The sequence below is a fragment of the Ictalurus furcatus genome, unplaced genomic scaffold (assembly GCF_023375685.1).
Source record: "Ictalurus furcatus strain D&B unplaced genomic scaffold, Billie_1.0 ctg3, whole genome shotgun sequence".
NCBI lineage: Eukaryota > Metazoa > Chordata > Actinopteri > Siluriformes > Ictaluridae > Ictalurus > Ictalurus furcatus.
In genome coordinates, this window is record NW_026521046.1 from 115,984 (window position 1) to 128,409 (window position 12,426).

The 12,426-nt window shown below is 43.1% G+C and overlaps 5 protein-coding genes across 5 annotated transcripts; all 5 read right to left on the minus strand.

The window, feature by feature from the left end:
- Positions 1 to 2,543: 2,543 nt before the first annotated feature.
- Positions 2,544 to 3,836, minus strand: LOC128604612 (histone H3). The gene has a single exon (XM_053619745.1). The coding sequence runs from the start codon at positions 3,562 to 3,564 to the stop codon at positions 3,154 to 3,156; it is 411 nt and encodes a 136-aa protein (XP_053475720.1). The 5' UTR covers positions 3,565 to 3,836; the 3' UTR covers positions 2,544 to 3,153.
- A 246-nt stretch (positions 3,837 to 4,082) lies between these two features.
- On the minus strand, positions 4,083 to 4,725 carry LOC128604613 (histone H2A). The gene has a single exon (XM_053619746.1). It carries the CDS (start codon positions 4,616 to 4,618, stop codon positions 4,232 to 4,234), a length of 387 nt encoding a protein of 128 aa, XP_053475721.1. The 5' UTR covers positions 4,619 to 4,725; the 3' UTR covers positions 4,083 to 4,231.
- Positions 4,726 to 4,954: 229 nt separating this feature from the next.
- Positions 4,955 to 5,877, minus strand: LOC128604611 (histone H1-like). The gene has a single exon (XM_053619744.1). It carries the CDS (start codon positions 5,791 to 5,793, stop codon positions 5,188 to 5,190), a length of 606 nt encoding a protein of 201 aa, XP_053475719.1. The 5' UTR covers positions 5,794 to 5,877; the 3' UTR covers positions 4,955 to 5,187.
- Positions 5,878 to 7,501: 1,624 nt separating this feature from the next.
- LOC128604614 (histone H2B-like) lies at positions 7,502 to 8,079 on the minus strand. Its single transcript, XM_053619747.1, has one exon. The coding sequence runs from the start codon at positions 7,927 to 7,929 to the stop codon at positions 7,555 to 7,557; it is 375 nt and encodes a 124-aa protein (XP_053475722.1). The 5' UTR covers positions 7,930 to 8,079; the 3' UTR covers positions 7,502 to 7,554.
- A 212-nt stretch (positions 8,080 to 8,291) lies between these two features.
- Positions 8,292 to 10,026, minus strand: LOC128604616 (histone H4). Its single transcript, XM_053619748.1, has one exon. It carries the CDS (start codon positions 8,867 to 8,869, stop codon positions 8,558 to 8,560), a length of 312 nt encoding a protein of 103 aa, XP_053475723.1. The 5' UTR covers positions 8,870 to 10,026; the 3' UTR covers positions 8,292 to 8,557.
- Positions 10,027 to 12,426: the final 2,400 nt, after the last annotated feature.

Below are 12,426 nucleotides of genomic sequence, written 5' to 3' on the forward strand. Positions count from 1 at the left end.
ATAGTTAATCAAAGTTTCCAGTGTACGGTGAGCTTCGAGTTTCCTAAAAGCTTTATTTCTCTTTTTATTTGCTACAGTACAGCTCTCATCCCACCGTGGCACGCTCTTTCTTCGTTTACTTCCTATCTTTTTTGGCATTGTTTCTTCATCTGGTCGTATAATGGCCGTGGTCACTTTTCCGTTCGTTTCTTCGACGTCTGTTATATCCTTATTCGCTAATCCCACACGTTTCATTTCGCTCTACGTTTGGAACATCTGCTGGTCGGCTTTCTCTAACTTCCACCTTGGCGTTCTCGCTACCTACTGTCGAATGGTCTAAACCCTCCCGTGTGTTGATTCCTGCAATTTCAGTTGACGTTATTGTCAGATCGATAGCGCTTTCTGCATTATGTGAACTACAATACCACGTGTCCTTCCCGTCATTAACACATACCAAATTTTTATCGTCTGTAAATTCCTCGATCACTGATTCATTTATATCTGTATTCTTACTCCCCTGTATTGTGCTATGTGTGTGTGTGTGTTAAAATCCCCACACCGTACTAATTTCCCTCACGTCAACCCACATACTGCATTTGGTGTATCGGTGCTCTGTCTATTACGGGGATTGTAAAAGTTGAATATCGTTATACTGTCTTTTCCTGTCCGTATTTTGACCACCACAGATTCGTGTTCTTTCCCTTTATTGATTAGATTATATCTCACATCATTTCTTACAAAAGTTGCTACCCCTCCACCTTTACCCTTTTCCCAATCATTTCTGATTGTACACAGCAAATTTTAAAGTGTTATTTTTACACTCACAGTGTTAAAATTAACACTTATCAAGAGTTTATATAGGTCCACACTAAATAGAGTTCAATTTACACTTTCAGTATTGTTTTTTTTTCTACACTCTCATAGTGTTGAACAAGCACTGTAAGTGTTCACTGTTAGCACAATTGGTGTAGTTTTTTTACTCCTCACAGGCTCCATTTACACTAAGAAAGTGTTGAATCTACAGTAAATGTGTCAATAGCTCAACCTAATGGAGTTATTTTCAACACTAGTGTAATTAAATGTGATCTACACCCTGTCTGCCTAAAAATGCAGACCTTTAAAATGTGTGTACTCGTCAATAAAAGAACAGCTAACACATCAGTTGCTGTATAAGGTTGAACTTTTATTTTCAACACAGTATCTTAGATGTAACAAACCAGCATGAATTGAGGTGCAATATATTCACCTCATAGTGAATATATTCATCTGACCCATTTGGAGCCTGTAGATCAAAAGGCATGTAGAACTTCAAACTCCGGGCTTTTACAAGTTCACCCAAGTCACATACTGCTACAGCCACGCTGCGCACATAATAACTTAAACTTTAACGAAGGATAGAAACTGTGCGTGACTCTCGTGGCTTTGCATGCAGACTTTGACAACAGATACACTAACATTTAACCTAGTTCAAAAGCTTTGCACGCAATTCCTTTACTCTGGGAGACTCACTGGTAAGACCAACATCAATGTTGTAGATCGTAGTCTGCAGGAAGGTAAAGATGTTGACAAGGGCTTCCTCATATGACAGGTTGAACACATAGTGGACTTTGAAGAGTTCATCTATAGCACTCAAGGAGCTGGTTCCTGTGCAAGGGATGAGGTGCTTATCCACTACCACGTAGAATTTGTCAATCCTGCCCTTGATCCTTCCTAATGCCAGTAGAGACGGCTGGAGGCCCTCCCTGGCACTGAGATGGCCTTCAATACTGGTGGATGACTAGAAAAAAAAAACCCAGCAACGATAAAAACTAGATTAAAAATACAAAATACACCAATTACGATGTGCAATGACGAAATCCCTGAAATGTGGTCCATGACACATTCAGACATTGTGATGAAAAATGTGCTATAATCATAACTAGGAAACACAACAAACCTTCTTAATTCAATATGTGCAAAATAAAGCCAGTTCGTATCATTCTTTATGTATTACTGCAACAGGACAACTTCATCAAAGGAATATTTCAACCAAAAAAGAAAGTTCTTATGTGACTTTCTTTCTTCATCCGAACACAAAGAATTTTCAAAGGAAATTCGAGTTCTGTAAGTCAATAGAATGCACGTGAATGGGTGCCATCTTTTTGAGAGTCCAAAATGTACATTTAGACAGTGTCACAGTAATAAAAGAACAGTTATTCAAAGAGCTCACAAGCTGTACACTCACTACTTTACACTGTAGCAAAGTGTCATTTCTTCAGTGTCGTCACATGAAAAGATATAATCAAATATTTCCAAAAATGCGAGGGGTGTACTCACTTTTGTGAGATACTATATATATATATATATATATATATATATATATATATATATATATATATATATATAATGTGTGTGTATGAGAGAGAGAGAAATATAGAAGTATGTTTCTACTAAAACCGTCTTCTAACTCGTTTTAAACAAACACATTAAATAATATTTCATACAGTGCACATATATATATATATATATATATATATATATATATATATATATATATATATATATACACACACACAGAGAGAAAGAGAGAGAGAGAGAGAATATCCACAAATAGGGAAGAAGATTTCAAATATAAGGTCATGTCTACAATTATTAAATTACAAAAACAATTATCATGGACGGGACAAAAGGGATGATGGATGAAATGTATGTATGATGTAATAGTTCTTGCCCAGAAATCCGCTTCTAGAAAATTGCCGTTCCCGAGTTTGGACACACGGGGGCAGTCAAGCTCCATCCAGCACAACGCCGCCCGAAACAGAAGGTAGGTTTGGGCTATTTTACAGACACAGCTCATTACTGTGCATTGTATTGTTCGGACATAACCACAATTAACGGCTCATCTATAAAAACAAACATTATGTAATACTCATAGGACTATATTTATCATGAAAATGCAAAATAAATAACCAATCTTTTTCTAATGTTGATAGAAATAGAAAGCCGTGTACTTCATTTTCACACACACATAAATATATATAAATACATATATACACACACATTATTATTACTGTTCTTTCTCTCTCTGTACCACGTTCTAATACTTAAACTGCCCAAGAAAAAAAATTTGCTGTTTTCTGAGACGATGAAGTGGCTCTTAAAAGAGCCTTTGTGTTTATTAGACGGAGTTGTGGTTTAAGCGCGTTCTCCGCGAATACGGCGGGCCAGCTGAATATCCTTGGGCATGATAGTCACTCTCTTGGCGTGGATAGCGCACAAGTTGGTGTCCTCGAACAGACCGACCAGGTATGCCTCGCTCGCCTCCTGCAGGGCCATGACGGCCGAGCTCTGGAAACGCAAGTCGGTCTTGAAGTCCTGAGCGATTTCTCTCACCAGGCGCTGGAAGGGCAGCTTGCGGATGAGCAGTTCAGTAGACTTCTGATAACGGCGGATCTCCCTCAGAGCCACGGTGCCAGGCCTGTAACGGTGAGGCTTCTTCACGCCGCCGGTAGCCGGCGCGCTCTTGCGGGCAGCCTTAGTGGCGAGCTGCTTCCTTGGCGCTTTGCCACCGGTGGACTTACGGGCGGTCTGCTTAGTTCTTGCCATAGCGTCGAGCTCTGCACTTCACGGATAGAAAAACAGAATAAACGGCGCGCTCGAACGCGGCCTTTTTAAGCCATAACGCCGCCCTGCGCTGATTGGGCGTCTCGAACGCGCTCGTCTGCTATTCGATAGAACGTTTTACGTCATCTGTTGACTATTGGGCCGTCTTCTCTGCCCCCGTTCGAAACACAAGACGCCCTCCAGAATTCTATTCTATTGGCGCTCTCTCTAACACAAATGCTTTGTTCATTAGGAACACACAACGCCGTCACAAACCATTTTCACTCCTCAGACTTCATTTAACCAGCACGCTATCTGTTATTGTTCTTATAGTCATTACTTAAATATGGTATCAAATCATGACTAGAAAATTATCAAGTCCTTTTTTATTTATAAATATGCTGTCTTAGAAGTGTATTTTCACCCCTTGGATTTCGTTTAAGCAACAGGCTAACTACCACTATTATTATTATTATTATTATTACTACTGTTACTTAACGTTAATTACATAATTATTAGCAAAGTATAACGCTTGTGTTTTCATTTCAAACGTGCTGACTTTCTAGTACACACTTTCAGTAGAAAAACGGGTGTAAAATTGCACTTTTGAAGCAGAGATGGTGGCTCTTAAAAGAGCCTTTGGGGGCTGACAGAGCAGCAGTGGACGAGTTTACTTGGTCTTGACGGCCTTCTCGGTCTTTTTAGGCAGAAGCACAGCTTGAATGTTCGGTAGCACACCACCCTGAGCGATGGTCACTCCGCCGAGCAGTTTGTTCAGCTCCTCGTCGTTACGCACGGCGAGCTGCAAGTGGCGGGGAATGATACGGGTCTTCTTATTGTCACGAGCGGCGTTACCGGCCAACTCCAGGATCTCAGCGGTCAGATACTCCAACACTGCGGCCAGATAGACCGGAGCGCCGGCACCGACACGCTCGGCATAGTTACCTTTACGCAGAAGCCTGTGCACACGTCCCACGGGGAACTGAAGTCCAGCCCTGGATGAACGAGTCTTGGCCTTAGCTCTAGCCTTTCCGCCGGTTTTTCCTCTGCCACTCATCTTGATGCTCAGATCTGTTCTAACAACAACTCCGAAATGAACGTTACTCTCCGAGCTCTCCGTGATATAGACAAAACGGCCACTCTCTTATTCGCTAAGAACGCAGTGGCACATTAGCCAATCACAAACAGGCCGTCGAATTCCAGCGTCACCCCTGTTTGTGCGTGTGAGAGAGAGAGAGAGAGCGCGCGAATGAAAACAGTCAGAAGGGAATATTCATACAAAAGCACAAAGTAACAACTATATACTGAATTTATTTATTCTTATCATTAACATTGATTTATTATGTATCAATATGTTATCCTACATATTCTGTGATCGTTTTGGAGATCAGGATTGACGTTTAGGAATCACGATCAGGATTCTATTCTACTGTACTAAAATCAGCATCAGCGTGTGGTTATGTATACATATGTAGCAGATATGTGTATCCATACTATTGTATGTTTCTAACGTGTATTGCTTTGATTCCATAAAGCTTGACTGAAAATGTTGCTCTTTAAAGGAAAATATGGGTGGCTCTTAAAAGAGCCGTTTAAGGAACAAAAGCATGAAAGACACAAACGTCTTTACTTCTTTTTGGGTGCTGCCTTCTTCTTCGCCTTTGCCGCTTTAGGCTTTGCGGTCTTGGGCTTGACAGCTTTCGCTTTCTTGGGGCTCTTGGCTGCCTTTTTAGGGGTCGCGGGCTTTTTCGCCTTCTTCGGGCTCTTGGTGGCTTTCTTTGCGGCGGCTGTAGGCTTCTTCGCCTTCTTAGGAGACTTTTTGGCCGCGGCGGCGGGTTTCTTGGCTGCTACCTTCTTGGGCTTCTTAGTGGCGGCGGGCTTTTTCGCTTTGGGCGCGGCTTTCTTCACGGGCTTCTTGGCTTCGGTCTGCTTCTTGTTCAGCTTGAAAGAGCCAGACGCGCCGGTCCCTTTGGTCTGCACCAGAGTGCCTTTAGTCACGAGACCCTTAACGGCGATCTTGACGCGGGAGTTGTTCTTCTCCACATCATATCCGCCGGCAGCCAGCGCTTTCTTCAGAGCAGCGAGAGACACGCCGCTCCTCTCCTTAGACGAGGAAACGGCTTTGACGATCAGCTCGCCGACGCTAGGGCCGGCTTTTTTTGCTCTCGAAGCTGCTTTCTTCTTGGGCGCTTTGGCCGGCGCGGCGGCGGGAGCGGGTGCGACTTCTGCCATCTCTCTTGGAACTACGTAGAATACACGAGTCGTACACTGTACGTTAGTGTGTAACACAGGATCCTCCCTCCCCGCGGCCGGGGGGCTGGTCTTAAAAACAGGTATGAGAGCGTTGTAGACTCAACTCGGGCGCCGCTGAATGAATGCACGGACGCGGCGCGCGCTCAGCTGTGTTTTCTCATGGCATTTCTCGGCGAAAATCCGACTCGGAAGACGAGATTCAAAACGTTGAAGCACACGCTGAGCGAGGACGGGCTTTCTCGTTTCTCCCGTGGCCCGGCCTGGCCGGCTAGAGAGCAACAGTCTCGCGCAGCGGACATGAAAAGGCGCGGCGCGCGTTGTGCTCAAGCCGGCGGGCTGCGCATTTGGTGCGATGTGGTGTGTAAAAACGGGCGAAAAGCAGGCACGGCCGTCGTATGCGTTCTGGGCCGAGTTGAAGAGGAGCCTTGTGAACGAGCCTGACGTCTTTGGGGTTCTGTCGAGCTGTCGAGGGGTGTGTGTAGTATTTGAAGCAGAGCGCGTTGGGGGCCGTGTAAAGCACAGCGCGCGTGACTATAGGCTCCGCTATAGCCTTGTGTGTGTGTGTGTGTTGTATTCCATGCTGCTAGAACATTCTTTTCAGTGTCTATGGGCTACTAGAACATTCCTTTGAATGACTTTGTGCTAATGTCACATTAGTTCGAATGACAGTATTTAGAATGATTATGTGCTTCTTGAACATTAGTTCGAATGACTACGTGCTACTACAACAGTTAGAACAGAGATAGCCAAACCCTGATGCAGAACTCAAACACAAGTTCAGGTCCTTTTCCTGGAAAGACTTCGACAAATGTGTCCCAGCAAACAGGTACCCAAAGATGTGCAAACAGGCACAAGTGATGCTGTCTCTGTTTGGCAGTACCTACCACTGTGAACAGACTTTCAGTCTGATGAACTTAAACAAGTGTAAACTGAGATGCAAACTGACTCTCACCTACATAATGTCCTGACTTTGACAATAAGTCAGCTGCATCCCAATTTGGAAAAATTTTTGAAAAATAAAGACCAGCTTCATGTGTCACATTAGAGGTCACTGATATTGTAGGCATGTGGCTGTATTGCTTATAGCTTGAATAGTTGTATTAGGCATTGAACATGTATTATAAATGGGATTGTTTCTGTTTTCATTATACTATAAGTTTCATTGAACTATAAAACTCTGAAAATAAAACTGCATTAGTGAAGCAGATACAGACTAATGTTTTCTATTTATTTGTAAATATTATGAAATCATAAATGGCAACTTTAATTTTAATATAATACAGTTTGGTATAATCCAACATTTACTTTCGGCCCACGGCCCTCAATCAAGTTTGATTTTTGGCCCTTCCTAGGAAAAAGTTTGGGCACCTCTAATTAATAATGATTATGTGCTACCATTTTCAGTTATTTCCTCTTGCTACAATCTTAATACGAATAACTTTGTGCTGCTAAAGCCCCATTTTGCATTGCTCAGATTATACAACCCCCGAAACCGTGCTACAACCCTGTTTAAATATACTCATCTCTGCATTTAGCAGACTGCTATGATTACCCAAAAGCCTGAACATCCACAGGAGTGCAGCGCTTCAGAAGTCCCCCTCGATCACTCTCTGTCTCTCTCACACACACACACACACACAGCGTGAGAGGAAAAGCGAAAAAGAGGAGCTTGCTCTTCGTATGAAAAGTGGGTGGCTCTTAAAAGAGCCGTTGGGTTGATGAAGACGGCGGTAACGCGCTTTACTTGGAGCTGGTGTACTTGGTGACGGCCTTTGTGCCCTCGGACACGGCGTGCTTGGCCAGCTCGCCGGGAAGCAACAGGCGCACGGCGGTCTGGATCTCCCTGGAGGTGATGGTGGAGCGCTTGTTGTAGTGAGCCAGACGAGAAGACTCACCGGCGATGCGCTCAAAAATATCATTCACGAAGGAGTTCATGATGCCCATGGCCTTGGATGAGATTCCGGTGTCAGGGTGCACCTGCTTCAGGACCTTGTACACGTAGATGGCGTAGCTTTCCTTCCGGGACTTTCTGCGCTTCTTGCCTCCTTTACCTGCCGTCTTGGTCACGGCTTTCTTTGATCCCTTCTTGGGCGCGGTCTTGGCTGGATCGGGCATGATGCTGCTTCTCGAGTAAACGAACAGAAAATGACTGGCGCCCGCCTCGCACCCGCTCTATTTACAGACCCACATGCTAATGACGCCCAGACAAGATACCATTTTTTGATTGGCCAAAATTCGATACCTCCCCCTGCATGGCGCCTCCTACTGCATTCTGCTTCCTCCCTCCCTCCATGCCTCCATGCCTCCTCCCTCCATGCCTCCATGCCTCCATGCCTCCTCCCTCCCCCCTCCTGCTCCGCTACGCTTTGCTTCCCTTCCCGCCCTTGTACTTTCAGAACAACGTGCACTATGAAAAAACAATTGGCTTGGGAAAAAATCGTTTTATATTATATATGCATGTATGCGTGTGTATGAGAAAGAGAGAAATATAGAAGTAAGTTTCTACTAAAATCATTTTTTAAATCGTTTTAATCAGTTTATAATATTGAATACTGTGCATATATGTGGTTTATTACAAAAAATACAAATAGAGCTATCACTTACGCTACTTCTGTACAACGTTTAATGCCTTATGCTTCACGAAAGAAAAAGCCTTTTTTCCCACACGGAACAGCTCTTTTTCTAGACATGTGGGTGGCTCTTAAAAGAGCCATTGTGTTTGCATCGTTCGGTGTTAGAGCGTTTAACCGCCGAAGCCGTACAGAGTGCGTCCCTGGCGTTTCAGGGCGTACACCACATCCATGGCGGTCACAGTCTTTCTCTTGGCATGCTCGGTGTAGGTGACGGCGTCACGGATCACGTTCTCCAGAAACACCTTCAGCACGCCGCGAGTCTCTTCATAGATCAGACCAGAAATACGCTTTACACCACCACGGCGAGCCAGACGGCGAATAGCTGGCTTGGTGATCCCCTGGATGTTATCGCGAAGCACTTTGCGGTGACGCTTAGCGCCTCCTTTGCCGAGTCCTTTACCACCCTTACCTCTGCCAGACATAACGCTGCTCTCAAAGTCAAACCACTCAATAAAACTTCTCGCGCAGCGCCCACCTATTTATCCACACTCGACAGGACCTAGTTGAGAACAGGCGAGGAGGCGGGCCTTACACCAACGGTCACACAATAGCTCTCTTTTTCGAAAACAATCACTAGGCACTGCTTTTCACCTGCAAACGTCTTCTTCTTCCCCATTCTCTCTCTCTCTCTAAAAACACACACAGATACAAAACATTATTAGTATTATCGGTACTAATGTTTTGGTTCCATTAGTAGCAGTGGTAGTAGTAGTAGTAGTAGTACAACACAATAGTCAGGAACTTTGGGTAAAACATACATAGTAAAGCATACAGCCAAAACACTCATCAGCGTAAGGAGGTTAGAAAAAGCTGTCTGTGTTTGTACAACATTGACATTACTGTTTCAAACACAAGACGTTCCTTTTGAGCACGTCCTTGGACTCGAGGCCCGTATATACTACAGTCCTACGTCCACTGCAACTACAGGTCACACATAGCAGCACAAGCCTTTATTAGTAGGCCCAGCATTCAGCAGATCAGCACCAATGTCTGTGTTCACTTTGAAGCCAGTCCACATTCTACCACACAAGTACTTCACTAACTTACAAGCACCACAGAAAGGAATGCAAACACAACTCTCAGGCCTTGCTTTATCAGCTCTCGCAAATGCACGATATAATGGACTCTCGAAGGTCGAAATTAGCTACATTGTCTCAAACCCTCATCTCATTCTTAACAAGTGTCACTCACAAGGAAAGCATATGCACTTCGACAGTTGTGCAAGAGAAACTAACATAACAAACATCACACACAAGTAGGAATACAAAGTCAGCCTTCACACTGTCTAATCACTGGCCTTCTCTTTTCCCATACGCACTGTGTTTGAACCTAAATGTCATGCATCAACCAAAACTGCACCTCCAGAATGACAGCTGAGTTTAAGATTGGCAAAATATGTCGCAGCAGTTGCATTCGTCAAATAAACTATGAGCAATTAAGTAGTGCCAATGAGATAGTTACAGCAATGTGTAATGTCCAATAAGCTCAAAAAGAGTCGGACACTTTATTCTACTTGGCCAATCAAACACAATTATGAACTGGGATTCTGATAGTTGTGCGCCTTTAACTCACTGTGTAGGAAAATTAGGTCAGCTATATAGACAACACCTTTCATTACGTATTTAATTACTTCGATTGACGTCATTACTAGAATCAGTAGTAGTAGTACAATACCTACAACCTACCTTCTGTTTTAGGCGGCGTCGTGTGTTGTGCCGGATGGGACATGACTGCCCTCGTGTGGCCAAACTCGGGAACGGCAATTTCCCAAAAATTGCAGTATTCTGTTATTAAGCTTTTATTGGCGGTGTTCAGAAGTCTATATTTGTAGTAGTTAGAAAACAGTGGGGTAAGAAGTAGTAGATGCTATGAAAACACACACACACACACTCTCACTCACTCACTCTCACTCGCTCTCTCTCTCTCTATCACATCTCTCACCCCATACCCCTCTCACTCCCATACACTGGGGCAGTGGTGGCTTAGCGGTTAATGCTCTTGCTTACTGATCAGTAGGTTGGGGGTTCAATCCCCAGCACTGTCAAGCTGCCCATTGAGCAAGGTCCTTATCCCTCTCTGCTCCTGGGGTGCCATATCATGACCCTGCACTCTGACCCCAGCCTCCTGACATGTGGGAGTATGTGAAGAAAACAATTTCACTGTACTCTACTGTATATGTGACCAATAAAGACTCATTATATAGACTTATACATGACTTTTTTTATTCTAAAAAAGCTGCTAAACTAATAATTGTGTGCAGATGTAAAAAAAAAAAAATGCTAAACACATTCTCTATTTGTGTGTGTGGTTTTTTTTGTACTGTATGTGTATTTCATCAGTGTTGCTATGAGCTTATTTCTCGTAGTAGCAATCTTCTTATAGCCTAGGCCATCTTTATGTAGAGCAACAATTCTTTTTTCAGATCCTCAGAGAGTTCTTTGCCATGCGGTGCCATGTTGAACTTCCAGTGACCAGTATGAGGGAGTGTGAGAGCGATGACACCAAATTTAACACACCTGCTCCCCATTCACACCTGAGACCTTGTAACACTAACAAGTCACATGATACCGGGGAGGGAAAATGGCTAATTGGGCCAAATTTGGACATTTTCACTTAGGGGTGTAATCACTTTTGTTGCCAGTGGTTTAGACATTAATGGCTGTGTGTCGAGTTATTTTGAGGGGACAGCAAATTTACACTGTTACACAAGCTGTACACTCACTACTTTACATTGTAGCAAAGTGTCATTTCTTTAGTGTTGTCACATGAAAAGATATAATCAAATATTTACAAAAATGTGAGGGGTGTACTCACTTTTGTGAGATACTGTCGAAGGGGAAAATAAGAGAAAGAAAGTGAAAAAAACCTCAGTCTTCCACGCACGCTCTCACCAACACGCTTCACTCACTCCACTGTACTCACGCATGCGCGCACACACACACACACACACACACACAGAGAGAGAGAGAGAGAGAGAGAGAGAGAGAGAGAGAGAAATGAGGGGAACTGTATTTAGTTTTACATATTAAGTTAAATCCAAAGTTAATAATGTTTAATAAATCTGTCACCACCCTGAAGTTGATTATTTTCATACCAGAGGGTGCAGAAGAATTTCTTATTTTATTAAAGAATGACACATCATACTTTTTCTCAGTTTATAGTCATGTTTAATGTTACAGAACACCTGTGAGACAAGTTAGTTCCTCTTATCCCTTACATTATAGCAGCTATAGACAGTCATTCATGCACCACCCTCTATTTTTTCTCTCCCCCAAAGTTAATAAGAAAAATGCAGCCCTCCATTCTAAAGAATTTCCCATGAAAGGAAAATAAAATGAAATAAAAACCTTCCTAATTAAACCCTTCTGTGATTCATACTGTGTCACTATTCATCCATCCATCCATCTTCAACCGCTTACTCCTTTTCAGGGTCACGGGGAACCTAGAGCCTATCCCAGGGAGCATCAGGCACAAGGTGGGGTACACCCTGGACAGGGTGCCAGTCCATCGCAGGGCACTGTATCACTATTCCTTCTAAGAAATAGACGGATTCCCCATTGTCTGGAGGGAAGATGAGAAAATTTATTATGTAGTTAAGTTACTATGTAGTTACTGTATAGCACACACACACACACACACACACACACACACATACACAGAGAGAGAGAGAGAGAGAGAGAGAGAGAGAGAGACATACTGCAGTATTCTAATATCCATCCATGTCCTTGTATAAGTTTTAATTATAGGACTAACGTGTTACAGTGAGAGCATTCATTTAAACCTGCAATTTGGCATGTAGCCAGAACTACTTTCAGTAAGTAGTAATTCATTCCTTGTCAATTTATGTCAGAATTACACAATTTATACAATTAAAAATATCCTTGCCAATCAGATAAAGATCTGCAGTAATATATTTTACGTAGATTTTCTGTAATAAGTTTGTTTAAATGTTGCTGAGTTATACTTCAGTAAAATAAAG

What these genes read in the sequence shown, in the direction of transcription:
- LOC128604613 (XM_053619746.1), bottom strand. Translation starts at nt 4,618, where the DNA reads ATGAGTGGCAGAGGAAAAACCGGCGGAAAGGCTAGAGCTAAGGCCAAG.
- LOC128604614 (XM_053619747.1), bottom strand. Translation starts at nt 7,929, where the DNA reads ATGCCCGATCCAGCCAAGACCGCGCCCAAGAAGGGATCAAAGAAAGCC.
- LOC128604612 (XM_053619745.1), bottom strand. Translation starts at nt 3,564, where the DNA reads ATGGCAAGAACTAAGCAGACCGCCCGTAAGTCCACCGGTGGCAAAGCG.
- LOC128604611 (XM_053619744.1), bottom strand. Translation starts at nt 5,793, where the DNA reads ATGGCAGAAGTCGCACCCGCTCCCGCCGCCGCGCCGGCCAAAGCGCCC.
- LOC128604616 (XM_053619748.1), bottom strand. Translation starts at nt 8,869, where the DNA reads ATGTCTGGCAGAGGTAAGGGTGGTAAAGGACTCGGCAAAGGAGGCGCT.